Source organism: Nelumbo lutea, chromosome 4 (genome assembly GCF_056320005.1).
Source record: "Nelumbo lutea isolate HS-2025 chromosome 4, American lotus-T2T, whole genome shotgun sequence".
NCBI lineage: Eukaryota > Viridiplantae > Streptophyta > Magnoliopsida > Proteales > Nelumbonaceae > Nelumbo > Nelumbo lutea.
Window position 1 is genome coordinate 88,632,174 of NC_142687.1, and position 16,964 is coordinate 88,649,137.

Here is a 16,964-nt window from a genome sequence, read left to right on the forward strand (position 1 = left end):
ATTGCTCCACATTGCCATCTAGAAGATACTTCACTGTGTAGACCCACTTACACCCAACAACATGCTTACTAGGAGGAAGAGCAGTGACTTCATTGTGTTGTAGATCAGAGAGTTCTTCCATGGCTTGCCGCCACTCTGGGGGGGTAAGGGCTTCCTGGACAGTCTTGGGAATGGAAACAGATGAGAGCAATGATATAAAGTTGGGATGAGAAGCAGAAAGGTGAGCAACTGAAACATAGTGTGAGATAGGATGAGAAGTACAAATACGTTTACCTTTCCGCAGAGCAATAGGAAGATCAAGATCTGAGGGAGAAGAAGCAATAGCAGGATCTGTCGACGAGGGCTGAGTTGGAGAAGGGGACGATGCTCTTCTGTGGGTATACACTTGTGTGATTGGTGGCCTCTCAGTAGTAACTGGCATGGGATGTGAATCTGCAGCAGGAATGGGAGCCACGGGAAGGGGATCCACAACAGGGACGGGAAGAGGAACTACGGAGGAAGGAGAAGAAACCACAACATCTGAGAAAAAAGAAACTGATCCAAAGAAGGTGACATCAGAGCACACAAATGACTTATGGAATTTAGGGTTATAGCACTTATACCCTTTCTGAGTCCTGGAGTAGCCAAGGAAGATACACTTAGTAGCCCGTGCATCTAACTTGTGTAAACCAGGCCCGAAGTGTTGAACAAAACAAACACATTCAAAGACTCTTGGGGTGAGAGGAAAGGGAGACAAGGTGGGAAACGACACAGAGAAGGGGGATTGACTTCCAATGATGGACATGGGCATCTGATTGATCAGAAAACAGGATGTGAGGATGACATCACTCCAAAAATGCTTTGGGACATTCATATTAAGAATCAAGGACCGAGCAGTTTCAAGGAGATGTCGATTTTTCCGTTCAGCTACATCGTTCTGTTGTGGGGTGTAGGCACAAGAAGTTTGATGAATTATCCCATGGTGCTCTAAGTATTGCTGAAATGGTGATGAGTTGTACTCTTTGGCATTATTGGAGTGAAGAATTTTAATATGAACACCAAATTGGGTGCGTATTTCAGCATAAAATTTTTGAAAAATTGAAAACAATTCACTGCGATCATTCATAAGATAAATCCATGTCATCCTTGAAAAGTCATCAACAAAAGTTACAAAATACTTATAGCCATTGTATGACATCACTTTGATTGGACCCCAGACATCAGAATGAACTAAAAAAAAAGGACTCGAGACACGACTATCAACTCTTGGACTAAAAGAGACTCTATGATGTTTCCCCAATTGACATGACTCACAATTCAAAGATGAAAGATGACTCAAGGATGGGACCGACAACTTTAGAGCCTTGAGAGAAGGATGACCAAGTCTGCAATGCCATTGAAGAGGAGTAAGAGACAACTGAAAAGCTATTGGAGGGCCACCACCATCAAGGTAATACAATCCACCTGCCTCATGCCCTCCACCAATCTTCTTCCCCGTCTTGAGATCCTGAAACACACAAGAAGAGGGATAAAAGGTTATAGAACAATTAAGAGACTTGGTTAATCTACTAACAGACATAAGGTTTGTTGGAATAATGTTAGAATAACTTAGTTGCAGTTGTTAGGGCCTGTTTGTCCAAATTAAAGTGTTTTTTATTTCGTTTTTTATTTTTGTTATGTCTGTTATTGTACTCAGGGGCACAAGGGTCTTTTCCCTTGTTATTTTCTGTCGCCCTATATATATTAAATAAACACTGGCGCCGCCAGTACTGTTGCATTGCAAACCCTCTCTTTTCTCCTCTCTTCTCTTCTCTTCTCTTCTCTTCTCTCCTCTTTCACCTATCTCTGGCCGGCTACACTGTCAAGATGGTATCAGAGCAGGAATACTGATTAAAAGAGAGCAGACCGATCAACCCTACTATCAAGAGAATAGGTCGATCAACCCAAAGAATAGGTCGGACAGACTAGCAGAAAGGAAATCTGATTCTGGACTACAGAATAGCTATGACTGGTACAGTTCTCCCTCTAATTTTCTCCTCTTTACTCTCCTTGATCATGGGCCGAGTGAAAACCCTATGAATCTGGGGCAGCTGAATGCTATCGAACCTGTGTAACCCTAGTTGTCTTGGATCGTGTGATCCTATTGGTGTGTTAAGACACCTGTAGGTCAATGCTGACCTGTCTTCTCAATGGTTTGAGCTGACCATAAGCAAGAAGGATCTCTCCTGCTGATTAGTGGCTGTTAGCCATTCTAGAATTCTGATAGGCAGGTCTGAAACTGCTGTATATTACCTCAGTTTTGTCCAGAATTTGGTACGGTTTGTGCACAATCTGGTTGGTAAACCCTAGTGTGTGGGTGTGAACTGAGTGGAGCATTGCTTTGTGGAGTAAGAAGGGGTCCTAAATCCGGTGTGTGGGACAGAGTAACTGCTTGACCATGTCGACTGAGAATTCTACTACTTCAGAAATCTCAGGGAGCCACAATGGAGTGAGTGGGGGAATGGATATGAGCTTTCCCATGGCTGTCATTCCCTTTGATGGTCTGAATTACCTTGAGTGGTCTAGGGGATAAAACTCTACATCACTGCTAGGGGGCGAATAGGATACATCAATGGGAGAGTAAAGGAACCGAAGTATGGAAGTGCTGAGCATGATAGGTGGGACCAAGAGAATAGTATGGTGATGTCTTGGCTCTTGGTTTCAATGCTGCCACAAGTAAGGAAGACCTTTATGTGGGCTGAAACTGCTTGTGAGATATGGGAACAAGCGAAGTCCACTTATTCAGAACAGAGACACTATGCCAAGATATATCAACTACAAGCTGAATCTTCTACTTGCGAGTATGGGGAGAGGAGTCTCTCAATGTACTATTCTGATTTGACATCAATATGGAAAGGACTTGATCACTATTAGAACGTGAATTGGAAGTGTGATGAAGATGCAAAAGCCTATAAGTCACTTGTATCACAACAACGCGTGTTTGCCTTTCTCCTAGGGCTGAATCAGTCATATGAGTCCATCAGGGTACAGATCTTGGGTAGTAAAGACTTGCCATCAGTTCAGGAGGTGTATGCCTTGGTGCAGTCAGAAGAAAGCAGAAGAAGTGTGATGAATGGTGTAGAAGGGGAGTCAGTTGCCCTAGCAGTCCGGGGAAATTCAGATACAAATGTCGGAGGTGGTTTTAAAAGGGGTGACACTCAGAAAAAAACAGAAGATAAAAGCAAGCTTTGGTGCACTCACTGCCAGAAGACACGACACACTAAAGATACATGCTGGGATCTCCATGGAAAACCTAAATGGGCACAGGATTTGGGTAAAAAGTTAGCACCGGATCAGGGCAAGAAACCAGGCCAGCAGAATCAAAGAATGTATAACTCAGCTAATCTAGCATCGACAGAGACTAGTCCTTCCGTAACTCAGGAGAGACATCCCGGTTCTGACCCCAAGGAAGATATTATCAATTCCTTCCGTGAACATTTGGAATTGTATGGTAGGACTCTCCGCCAGGTGGATTCTGGGTCTACTCCTTCTACTTCATTTGCGTCTACATCAGGTAATGCCACATCCTTCCCTATGTCATCTCATACTACTAATTCACCTTGGATTAATGACTGCAGAGCCTCAAATCACATGACCAGTAAGTCAAATTTGTTCCAGACATATAACCTTCTCTCTGGGAGAGATAAGGTAAGACTGGCTGATGGTTCTTTTTCTACCATAGCTGGCCGAGGCACCATATCTCTCCCACTTGGCCTTACTCTTCCAAATGTCCTGCATGTTCCGAAATTATCTATTAATTTGTTGTCCATTAGTAGTATTACTCACTCTTTGAACTGCTTAGTCACCTTTTTTCCGTCTTCATGTGTGTTTCAGGATTTGACCTCGGGGAAGACGATTGGTAGAGGAAGCATGGTGGATGGTCTCTATGTGTTGGAGAATAATGCTGGTCTAGTGGCGACTGAGTCCACAAGTTCGTCGAGTGAGAGTCAGGCCTATTTATGGCATAGTCGTTTAGGTCATTTTTCTTTTGAGTCGTTAAAAGTTATGTTCCCAAAGTTGTTTGAGTCATTGTCAGTGAGTCAGTTACAGTGTCAAACTTGTCAGTTGAGTAAGCATTGTAGAAGTTCTTTACCTTTAAGAAATAAAAGATCTGAATTTCCCTTTCATATTGTTTATTCTAATGTTTGGGGCCCTGTTACTCTACCTACTGCGGCTGGCTATAAGTATTTTGTTACGCTGATTGATGATTATTCTCGATACACTTGGGTTTATCCTATGCGATCTCGAGATGAAGTGCCACAAATTGTGAAAGATTTCCAATGCATGGTGTTCACTCAGTTCCAAACGGAAATTCATATTTTCCAGTCGGACAATGCAAAGGAATATTTCCATAGTGATATCACGAAGTTCTTTAATTCGAGTGGGTCACTTTAGCGAAGCTCTTGTGCCAGGACACCCCAACAAAATGGTGTGGCTGAACAAAAAAATCGTCATCTACTCGAAGTTGCTCGTGGCTTGCTGATTCATATGAATGTGCCAAAACAGTTTTGGATGGATGCAGTATTGTGTGCGACATATATCATCAATCGCATGCCCTCTCGGCTACTAGAGTATAAGGCCCCACATCAGCTCCTGTTCCCTACAGCCCCACTGTCCACCATTCCGATGCGTGTTTTTGGGTGTCGTTGTTTTGTCCACAACCTCTCACCTACTCGTGGTAAACTTGACCCTCGGGCTATTCCTTGTGTTTTTCTTGGTTACCCCTCATCTCAAAAGGGGTATCATTGCTATGATCCCATTGCCCGCAAGTACTATGTTTCCATTGATGTCTCATTCTTTGAGAGTCAACCGTTCTTCTCGGTTTCTCCTCAGGGCGAGAGTAGGGTTAAGGAGAAACAGGCGACGACTCAGATTCAACTACCTCCTTTACCCGATCCTCCTCTGTTCTGGGTTTTCCATCGTCGTCATAAGAGCCAGCAGAGTTCAAGAGCCGTGGAGCCGGACACTATGCAACCAACATCATCGGATTCACCCGAGGCAGATCCGTCTCATCAGCCAGGTACACTTGCTCCCATTGCTCCTTTAAATGTTGATTCACATGTCCCCAATGATCTTAATATTCCTATTGCTAAGAGAAAGGGTGTTAGATCTTGTACCACTAATCATCCTATCTGTAACTTTGTGTCCTATGAGCATGTTTCACCCTCGTACCGTGCCTTCTCCTCTGTGGATAGTGTTCCCATCCCTAAGACCGTGGCAGAAGCTTTGTCAAAACCTGAATGGACAGATGCAATGAAGGAAGAAATCGATGCCTTACATAAAAATGGTACGTGGGAGTTGGTAGATCTTCCTGAAGGGAACGAACCAGTGGGGTGCAAGTGGGTGTTCACAGTTAAACACAAAGCTGATGGAACTGTTGAAAGGTACAAGGCTAGACTGGTAGCAAGAGACTTCACACAAGTATATGGAGCGGACTATGCAGAAACTTTTGCCCCTGTAGCGAAGATGGACTCCATCCGGATTCTCCTTTCCTTGGCAGCAAATCTTGACTGGGATCTTCACCAATTGGACATCAAGAATGCCTTCCTGAATGGTGACTTGGAAGAGGAGGTGTACATGACCCAACCCCCAGGGTTCTGTGCCAGAGGCAATGAACAAAAGGTGTGCAGGTTGAAAAAGTCCCTATATGGATTGAAACAATCACCTCGGGCTTGGTTTAGTAAGTTCCATGTAGTAGTCCAACAAATGGGATTCAAACAATGCCAGTCGGATCATACCTTGTTTGTAAAAAGAGGTGAAGGTAAAATTGCAGCTCTTATTGTGTATGTGGATGACATAGTGATCACAGGAGATTGGGAGGCTGAAATCTAGAGACAAAAAATTTTTAGCCACTAAATTTGAGGTGAAGGATCTAGGCCCCTTACGAAACTTCCTTGGAATTGAAGTTGCCCGCTCTCACAAGGGCATCTTTATTTCCCAACGGAAGTATGTACTAGATCTACTAGAAGATACAGGAAAGTTGGGGGTAAAACCATATGATTCACCTATTGAACCTAATCACCATCTGGGAGACAGTCAGGGAGAGTTTTTGAAAGATGTAAAGATGTTCCAGAGACTCGTGGGGAGACTTATGTATTTGTTTATGACCAGGCCTGATATTGCCTATGCAGTGGGTGTCCTTAGTCAATTCATGCACAGCCCGATGACAACTCACTTTGAGGCTGCAGAGAGGATCTTGAGATATCTCAAGAAGTTTCCTGGAGCTGGTTTGTTGTTCCAGAAACACAGTCACTTAAAAGTGGAAGTATATACTGATGTAGATTGGGCAGGAGCAGTCAATGACCGGAAGTCCACCAGTGGTTATTGTGCCTTTGTAGGAGGAAACCTTGTCACATGGAGAAGCAAAAAACAAAGTATGGTGGCTAGATCCAGTGCTGAAGCAGAGTATAGAGCGATGGCTCATGGGGTTGCAGAAATCATGTGGATAAGAAATTTGTTAGGTGAACTGGGTTTTGCAGTAAACAATCCTACTTCACTCTACTGTGACAATAAAGTAGCCATCAATATTGCTGCTAATCCAGTTCTGCATGATAGGACGAAACACATTGAAGTGGACAAGCATTTTATCAGAGAGAAACTTGAAAGTGGAGAAGTGTGCACACCATATGTCAACTCGGAAGAGCAACTTGCAGATATCTTCACCAAAGGTCTTCATCATGTGCGGCACAAAGATTTCTGTGACAAGTTGGGCATGATTGACATCTATGCTCCAACTTGAGGGGGAGTGTTGGAATAATGTTAGAATAACTTAGTTGTAGTTGTTAGGGCCTGTTTCTCTAAATTAAAGTGTTTTTTATTTCTGTTATGTCTGTTATTGTACTCAGGGGCACAAGGGTCTTTTCCCTTGTTATTTTCTAACGCCCTATATATATTAAATAAACACTGGCGCCGTCAGTACTATTGCATTGCAAACCCTCTCTTTTCTCCTCTCTTCTCTTCTCTTCTCTTCTCTTCTCTCCTCTTTCACCTATCTCTGGCCGGCTACACTGTCAAGAAGGTTAAAGGGGAACTTGGGAACATATAAAACGGATGATAAAGACAAGGAGGAGAGATCAACACACCAACACCACAAATGGGAGATGTAGAACCATTAGCAAGTGTAACTGTTTGAGATGTGGAGGGCCGAGAGAGGGAAGAAAATACATTAGGAGTCCCAAACATATGGTTCGAGGCTCCGGAGTCAATGATCCAGTGTGGGGGCTTGGAAGCCAAGCAAGCCATACCTGAATGGGCAAGGGTAGCGGTGTTCTGCTGACATGTCTGAAGAAATTGCTCATATACTACACGGGGTACACTCACCATCTCCTTCCCAAAAGCACCAGTAGATGTGGAAGGAATCGGGTCAGTTTGCTGGCTTTCAGTAATTGTACCACTACCCTTAGTCATAACATAGTTAGCCCAAGTGTTGGGTGGGCCATGTAAATCATAGTAGAAATTAACTGTATGCCCCTCTAAGCCACAGTGTGTACACTTCCTAGGGGTATTACTTCTTCCTTTACAACGACCTCCCCCTGAGTCTCGACCTCCACTCCGGCCACCAGTACGGTTAAACATGGGACCACCACGGTTGCCTGGAAGTCCACTACTACCACCACCACCTCTATTTCCACAGTCACCCCCTTTAGTCACCACGAAACCAGATCTGTCCGAGAGAGAGGAATGCTCTACAGACTCAATAGATGTCCTCTTAAGATGGGCAAAAACTTCTTCAAGTGAGGGAAGAGCAGACCCCCCCCCCCCAATATTTGTGCTTGGATAGGCTCATACTCAGCCTTCAAACCCACCAGAAACCTTGTCACATCAAGTTGTTCACGCTGCTGTTGTTGAACCCGCCAGAAACCCACCGGAGAATCAGAGGAAGGTTTCTCCTCTCTCACATGTTTTACCTTTCTCTTGGCCTTTAAGAACACTTCCACAAATTTTGCCCACGACACATAATTCTCACCATTCAGCTTAATAGATGTCAGTTGAACACTTAGGTAGTCTAGAGAAAGCATGATGCCTGTTTTATTGTCATTCCCATCTCCAATCAATGCCATCTTAACTAATTCACCTTCAAATATGTAACACAGCCTCACACACTTTCACAAAACTTATCTCACTTACGACACCGCCAACTTCTTCAAATACACATGCACATCAAATACTAAAGCTGAAATCACTCAGTCATTACATCGAACACTTGTACTGCACACTGCTGAACCATTCACCCACCAAAATACAAGGGCTGAAGTCACTCAGTCATTAAATCAAACACTTGTACTGCACACTGCAGAACTGTTAACACACCAGATCCAAGGGTTCACTTTTAAGTATTCAGAATCATCAATACACCATTCACCACAATACAACTACCACCACACGCCACTGCTGTCGTGAACTTCAGCAGTTGAAAAACCCTACTTTCAGCACACATATGAGGTAAAACAGAGAAGAACAAGACTGATATGCACACTAGTCACTCCAAACCTCCACAACAAAAAATTTTGAACCAAAACACAACATTCACATTCCACTATTTGGGCAAAAAACAGCACAGTTCATACCTGTCCACAAACAGCCCTCTTCGTATCACTGGATAGAGGGCGTTTAGTACACAACTTCAACAACCACCACCATAGTAACTGGAGGCATTCTCACCTCCAAAACCACAAAACGACGACTCCTCTTTGGCCCCTTGTCGAGCTTCCACTCAGGCTAGCAGAAAATTGAGGAAAGCTGAAATGGTTGGCGGCAAACCCAGGAAGAAGACAGCAACAAGGAAGAATGAAAGGAGAACAAGGTTTTACCGCTATGATACCATGTAAGAAAACACTATTCGATTCTAGGTTAAAGTAGAGAAGAAGAAGAAGAAGAAGAAGAAGAAGGGTTCAGCCAGATTAGGAAGAAGAAAAATCAGTCCTCTCTAGCCGACCCACTTGTATTTATTTCAAATAATAGAGTTACAAGAAAGACCATATTGTCCCTCATGAAAGATGGGACACATAACTTAAACTTAAATAAAATAGACCTTTCACTCTCAAACAGATAAACCAAAATGACCAAAATACCCTTGATTCGTGTATTCTATTAAGAAAGTTGCAAAAATTCAAAAGAAGTTTTCCAAAATACCCCTGATTTGTGTATTCTAACACAGAATCCGCTCTACTGCTGCTATGTGAGTATCCCTGGGAGCATGCATGAATTGACTGATGCAACTGACAGCATATGCAATGTTTGGCTGAGTCATGCATAGATAAAGAAGTTTTCCAAGTAGTCTTTGGAAACTCCCTTATCTTTTAACAATATTCCATCTGAAGCAGAGAGTTTATGGCTCATATCGATAGGAGTAGCAACTGGTCTAGCACCCATCTTCCCTGTTTTGGAGAGCAAATCAAGAACAGACTTTCTCTGAGAGATAAGGATTTCATCCTTGGATCCAAAAACTTTTATGCCATGAAAGTATCTCAATTCCCCCAGATCTTTGATCTCAAACTCTGTATGAAAGAAAGATTTGAGATCATTAATCCCTGATACATCATTACCAGTCACAACAATATCATCAACATATACACTCAGGTAAACGACCAAGGATCCTCTCCTCTTCACAAAGAGGGTATGATCAGACTGTGTCTGTACATAGCCAAAGCTAACAAGGGCAGCCCTAAACTGTGTAGTGCCACTGGAGAGGGGTAAGAGATGACTGGAAAACAACTTTCAGGCCACCACCGTCAAGTTAATACAATCCACCTACCTCATGCCCTTCACCAATCTTCATCCCCATCTTGAGATCCATCCTAAAACACAGAAGAAGAAGGATAAAAGGTTATAGAACAATTAAGTGACTTCGTTAACCTATTAACAGACATAAGATTTAAAGGGAACTTGGGTACATATAAAATAGAGGATAAGGATAAGGAGGTCAGATCAACATCACCAACACCATAGATGGGAAAGGTAGAACCATTAGCAAGGGTAACTGTTTGAGAAGTAAAAGATGGAGAAAGTGAAGAAAACATATATGGAGTCCCAGACATATGATCCGAGGCTCCAGAGTCAATGATCTAGTGTAGGGGTTTTGAAGCCAAGCAAGCCATACCTGAATGGGCAAGGGTACCTATTTTCTACTAAGAGGATGTCTGAAAAAACTTCTCATATACCTCACATGGGACACACACCATTTCCTTCCCAGAAGCACCAGTAGAAGTAGAGGGGGTCTGATCAATTTGCTGGTTCTCACTCACTATACCACTGTTACTAGTCACAACATGATTAGCCCAAGGGTTGGGTGGACCATGTAAATCATAACAGTAATTAACAGTATGTCCCTCTAATCCATAGTCATAGTTTTCAAGGCGCCAAGGCGAGGCTAGGTGACTAGGGGGCGCCTTGTCGCCTAGTCGCCTAGGCAATGGATTTTTTATGTTAAAAACATAGATCCTAGGGTAGTTCCCTAGGTACCACAGCCATATTTCTTAAATAATTATTCATGATTTTCATAAGAAAAGTATAAACTTCATATTAAAGTATAGAAAATCAACATATTCATGAGAAGAAAATCAACATATGGAAGAGGAAAATGTGCTGATTAGATAAAATTTTTAGTTCTTCCTTACTTATTGGTTCAGGTTTTTAAGTCTTTGAGGGTTCAATACAGCATTTAGCAATGTTTGTGTTGATTAAACCCTAATAAATAAGAAAATAATAAAAAGAAATTAGTATATAAACACACAAAATGATTATTTTAGTTTAATAATGTCTATTTTATAATTATAATCTCAAAAAAGAATGAATAAAAAATTATTTTATAGTAGGAAGTAGAAAACTGTTAGGCGATGAGGCGAGGCGAGCCTCAAAGGGCGCCTTGTCGCCTAGGCATCGCCTTGACAACTATGTCAATAGTATGTGCATTTCCTGAAAGAATGGTAGGATCCATCTAATGGACGCCATGAAGGGTGCGGAATGGGTGGGCGAATTTCAAAAAAAATTTCCTACCTTCTTCCAGCTGGGAATCATATTCCCTAAATTTAGAATACATTATTCAAGGATTCTACTGTTAGACAGTCTTGTATGCCCTTAGCTTCAATCAGATTTGATGTACTTTTGTTATTTAGTGGAAATAAATTAAAGTGCATGTTTGATTCATGTTGTTTGGTATAATTCTGTGTAAGACCCTAAAACTGGACACTTATAGAAACTTGTGTTAGTTTTAAAATGTTCACATCCATTGGATAAGTCTGGAGAGATTTATCCTGCCAAGGCTAATACTGGTGTGCCACCAAGTGTTGGGATGGCTTGTTTCGGCCATCAGGGTAAGACCCAAGGCACATGCAGTATGGGATTGCTTGAACCCTTGAACCGGACCAGATTTCCAGTATTGCCCTAGACATTGGAGACAGATGGGCAAAACTGGAATGTTACACCTGACCCCTAGACTCGATTATGACACATCACTAGGTGTCGATCGGGCTGTCTTTGATGTGTCAATCAGTGAGATCCTTAGTGGGGGTCAAAATCTGGACATGTTGGGGCAGTCTGAGAATTCATTTGAGTGAGTGGTCATAGTGACAAGATCAGCCCCTTTGTCGGACAATGGTAATGATCGGGAATGCACTCTCTCTGATGGAAACCAAACTGCCGGCAGTTGATTTCAATCGTTGGAATTTTGTTTTGCAAAAATAAGATATATATATGTATATGTACGGTTTCAAAAGATTTGCAAAAGGTTTTAATTCCCGGGATCCATGTGAGTAGAGAGTGCGGCATTGTTCCTTGCAGCCGAGAGAGAGGTCTTCTCTTGTCGGGCAGTGCTTGATCATTAAGGGCTGAGAGGTTAAGTGTAAGACCATTTAGGATAATACCTGATGGGCTAATCTTGCACCTGCCCACAGTCCCTGGGTTTTTATACGATGGCTTGGCCCAGGGACCACTTAATGTAAGTGTTGGGCCCATAGGGTCCATGTGATGGGCTCAAAGGGGTCACTGAGTCTTTTAGTGAATTCGGCTGGGCCTTGTAATGAAGGTTGGGCCGAACCCATGTGGCTGGTGTGTAGATCAATGCTTGGGTCCCACGCCATACAAAGAAGCCCAACTGGGCAACAGGTTGGAAACTAGTTAAACACTGAACACTTAATGGGCCAAAAGCCCATTTCGAACTGGGCTGATATGATCACCAGTTCATAGGGCGAATCTGAGATTAATGTTAGTAAAAGGATTGGGTCTTTGACCTTATCCACTCTAAGAGACCAAATTCAAATTAGATTTGAATCTGGTAACCTCCTGATAAGATCAGGAGTTAACTAACTTAATCTGCAGATAGGATTAAGATTAACCTCTATCCAAATATTGATTTGGATTGGGATAACTCTCAAAATATTGGGAGGTTTCTTAATCAAGAAGAAAGAGGAGAAAACCCTAGCAGAAATATCAGATTTCGAACTAGGGGGTTTGAGTAAGCAAGAAACACATCCTGCAATCTGAGATTTGATCTCTCACAGACTCCAGAGAGAAGAGACAATTATGCCCTCTTCGTCCCTGGAATTCTCCTCCTTCAGCCGCTGCCACTACCTGTTGGAAGATTGGATCTTTGCAGCAACAAGAAGTCAAGAAAACAGTTCTTAACAATAGTCTTGCAAGAAAGACACTAGGATTCGGTGTTCAAGGTTTCAAGAGGGTTCTTGTGAAGAATCCAGTGTGTAGTACGCACCCTGCTGGTTCCGTTCCATCCATAGTTGTGTCATCTTCAGCAGGAGCGGATCTTGGTTACTTCTTTGGGCGTGAACACCAACTTTGGGAGATATTATTTATCCGGATCAGGTATAATCCTTCCTGTTTCCTTTTGGTTCAGATCTGGTTTGTTTATGGTTCAAGCAGGATCCTTGAATAATGTATTCTAAATTTAGGGAATACGATTCCTAGTTGGAAGAAGGTAGGAAATTTTTTTTGAAATTCGCCCCCCATTCCGCACCTTTCTTGGCGTCAATTAGATGGATCCTACCATTCTTTCAGTGGTATCAGAGCCACAGGTTCGAATCTTGAACCAAAAGAAAATCAAATTTGACCCTGCGCAGATGAATAGAAAATGTTCTGCCAAGATCTGCACAGATTGCTTTCCTTTTTTTTTCAAGAAATGGTTTCTTGTTAAGGGCGTTTGATCTGAAATTAATTTTGTTAAATCCAAAAATTTATTTAGAATTGTTCTTTATTTATTTTTGATTTAATGGACTGTTCAAACCTGGAGATCACAGTGCAGATTTGGCACAGATAGTCTGCGCACCCTTTTTTCTTCCTTTTATTATTATTCAGTCTATAAATAATTTTTTTTTTTTATTTTTCTAGACTGAATGTATAGGATTTGATGAAGAATGTAATTAATTAATAGAAATAGAATTTCTGTTTTTTATTTATTTTCTTGATTAAAGAAGAAGGAAGAAGATGGCGGCGCTGGAGATTTGCAGATGGAGAAATCGCATACTGCGATTTACAGTTTATGAAACTGTAATTTTTGTGATTAACCTCTATTTTTCAGGTGGTAGGAATAGTCCATATTTTTTATTTGTGATTGTCTAAAATAAAAAATTATTAATTTTAGATCTCTCTTGAATTAATTCTTGAATTGAAAATCAGTTTTGGACCATTTCGGACTAGATTGGACCAAAATTGTTTGGACCGAATCTGAGATTCGAAGGGGGCTGTTTTTCAGTCCATATTTCTCACACTGATTATTCCAAATCTGATGTTCAATTACAGGGATTAATTCGGCCCACCTGTAAAGCCCAGTTTTAAAGGGTTAAAACTGCAAAAGCCCATTGTTGTGAGAAAAGCTGTATGGGCCGAACTGCTAACTGCAATTCAGCCCATACACCTAGTAAACATTAATTGTTAATGCTTTAAGTTTTTAATGGGCCATTCGATGGGCTTTACAACAGTTAATTGATTGGATCAATTCTTCCTTTACAATTGCTCTGATGGATAACTCCATGCTCCAAAAGGTATGATGACAGGTTTTTTTTCAAAGTATTCTCTAGCATTGTTTGATCTAAACAGTTTCACTCATACCCCAAACCGTATTAGCACAATCTGATGGAATTTTTGAACCAAAGACAATACCTCATAATAGGATCTCATCAAATATATCCAAGAGTACCGAGAATAATCATCCACAAACAGAAGAAAATACAAATAGCCACCCATAGAAGAAACATGGTATGGCCCCCACACATCAGTATGAACAATATAAAAAATAGAAGAACATTTTTTATTACTTGCTTTAAAGGAATGTCTACAATTCTTTCCAAGTTGGCAGCCCTCACACTCCAAACTGGATAAACTGACAGACTCAAACAATTTAGGAAACAAAAAACGCAAAGAAGCAAAAGACAAATGTCCTAACAATTATGCCAAAGCATGACATTGACTCAATACTCCTGCTAACATGAGGACTCTGATGACTGGGAAGCACATCAAGAAGATATACCTCACAACCACTCCTAATCGTCCTCTTTGATTCCAGATCCTGCAAACACAATGACCAAGAGAAAAATCACAGAACAGTTAAAATTATTTGTCAAGCTACTAACAGACAAAAGATTAGTGCTCAATCTAGGAATATGAAGGAAAAAAGGTAGGGTAATGGTATCAGTTATCCTAACAGACCCTTTTCCAACAATGGGAACATGCGATCCATCATCTCTAGAAACTCTATATCTGCTAGAGCAAAGGTGGTGTGAGGTGAAAATGGTGGAAATGTTGGTCATATGCTCCGAGGCTCCTGAGTCTATAATGTAGGGAGGTCCTCCCTTACCTATAGTTGATAAATAATTTGCAGTGACATGTGAACTACCTATGTGTGCAAACAAGGTAGAATGACTACCTCCTGATCCACTTGCACCTTGTTGTCCACCTGATAAACAGTGGGAACTGGTTCTATCCTCCTGATTCAAGAACTATCCATATCTCTCCAATTCGGCCCTCACTACAGCTGTTGCAATAGATTCTAGAGAGGTTGTAGTATGTGGCCCTGATAAATCGGCTCGGTACAAGGTGTGGGTAAAGCTTCCAACAGGCATCTCTGGTATGTTTGGGTTTCTTACAGTAGTCATAGATCAAATCCCTTTTGTCCTCTTCCTCAGTTCATTTCCACCCTTATCCCCGCTCGGCTTAGGCTTCACTATACTAACCATGGTTGCTCAAGGCTTGGGTTCCTCATCATCACATTTCTCCTACTCTCCTCTCCAAACACAAAAGGCATATGCTTGAGAGAGAGTTACACTGTCTCGGGAAAGAATATGTTGGCGTGCAATATCATACTCAGGGTTAAGTCTAGCTAAAAACTCAAAAACCTTATTCTTTTTTACCAGGTTCTGATAAGATATTGCATCTTTGCTACTTTCCCAAACCACAGTCTCCAAATGATCTATCTCCTACCATAAGGTTTTTAGGGCTGAAAATTAAATAGCAACAGACTTATCTCCCTGCCTAGTAGCAATCACCTAGTTTCTCAACTGATAGGCTCTAGCAACATTTTCATTCTGTGAATATGTTTCTACTACTCCATCCCAAATCTCATTAGCTGTGTTAGCCTATAAAAAGTTCTTACTTATATGGGGCAACATGGAATTACATAGCCAAATTATCACCATGTAGTTCTCATGTACCCATCAGGAATGGATAGTTTCAGGTTTCTTTTCCTCACCAATGACATACCCCAATTTCTCTTGAGCACCAATGGCCATCTTTGCATATTGTAACCATTCTACGTAGTTTGTACCATCCAACTTGACTGTAGTGATGGTTCCAACCCCAAAGAGATCTCCAACACCTCCTCCCCTGGATCCCATTTCTCCTAAATATTTGTTTTCAACTATACAACCCTCCATAACTCTCAGAATACCCTCCTGGAACCCTAGAAGCCCCTCCCTCTAAAGATTCCTTTTTCTGTGAGAGTGGGAGAAGAGAGAGAAGAGGCTATCGCTCCCTCCAGAGAACTCCAAAAAGGGTGGAACTTGAACCGCACCCTTCAGAAAACATCAAGGAACCCTAGAAAACTAGAGCGCCACTTCCTAGGTCAAAATTTAAGAGTCCTACTAAAACATGACTCTCCCCCTTTCTCCAGTTCTTCTTGATTTTGGTGTAAAACCCTAGATCAGCTACAAGGGATTGCAATTCCACCAAAAAATCCAAAAACTGGGCTTACCTGAAGTTTTCGATCAGCCCTTTGCCTTATCATGTAGTCAGCTGATCTAGGGCTGCATGATGGAGCAGCTCAAGAAATGTTTAAACTTGCTCTGATACCAAGTAGAAAAGTTTGGACAACCTGTTTTGATATAAAAACTGTAAAAGAAAGAAGAAAAGAAAGAGGAGACAAGGTTTTAACTAAGAAAGAGAGAGATAAGAGATAGAAGAGAATGGGAGAAGCTCAAAGTTAGGTCTGGCTGCCCCTTTCATTAGATTATATACTCATAAATAAAAGAGTACAAAGACAAGTATGCCCTTAGTAAGTCGGCTACTTATGAGAACCTAAAAAACACTCTTAACTTAAAACATAAACTAATGGGCCTAAGGCCCAATAACTCCCTAACTATGCTATGTAAATAAAAAACATGTTATATCAGCCCAAAACTCAACAAAGATAAAAGGTGAAAATACCCTTGATAAAACTTTTTAATAAAAAAAAAAAAATACAGCAATCCCCCACATGATTCAAAGTTTTGATGTAGAAATATGATATCAATTTGGAATTCTAAAACAATACCAAATGGTACAATGAAAGAATTAGAATGCACATTTTTAAAGCTTACTTCTGCAACATCATCTTCTCCAACAACTCCAAATGGTACAATTGTTGCACCAAATCTAGCTGCCATTCTCACAAATTCAGGCTGATCTGGCCAAAACAACTTATATTCTTCACCCTGCCAATTATCAAAGTAGGACAACCATTAGTA

The 16,964-nt window shown here is 41.4% G+C and overlaps 1 protein-coding gene across 4 annotated transcripts in view; it reads right to left on the reverse strand.

Annotated features, from left to right (window-relative positions):
- Positions 1 to 16,964, reverse strand: part of LOC148861638 (phytyl ester synthase 1, chloroplastic-like) — a 154,799-nt gene that overhangs the window by 39,187 nt on the left and 98,648 nt on the right. For 3 of the 4 annotated variants that reach the window (XM_088982148.1, XM_088982147.1, XM_088982144.1), the window contains one exon: positions 16,818 to 16,931. In XM_088982148.1, coding sequence (XP_088838274.1) covers positions 16,818 to 16,931 — 114 coding nt within the window. Of the gene's footprint in view, positions 1 to 14,261; positions 14,534 to 16,817; positions 16,932 to 16,964 lie in introns of those variants that run through there. The other variant, XM_088982145.1, reaches the window with a different exon arrangement.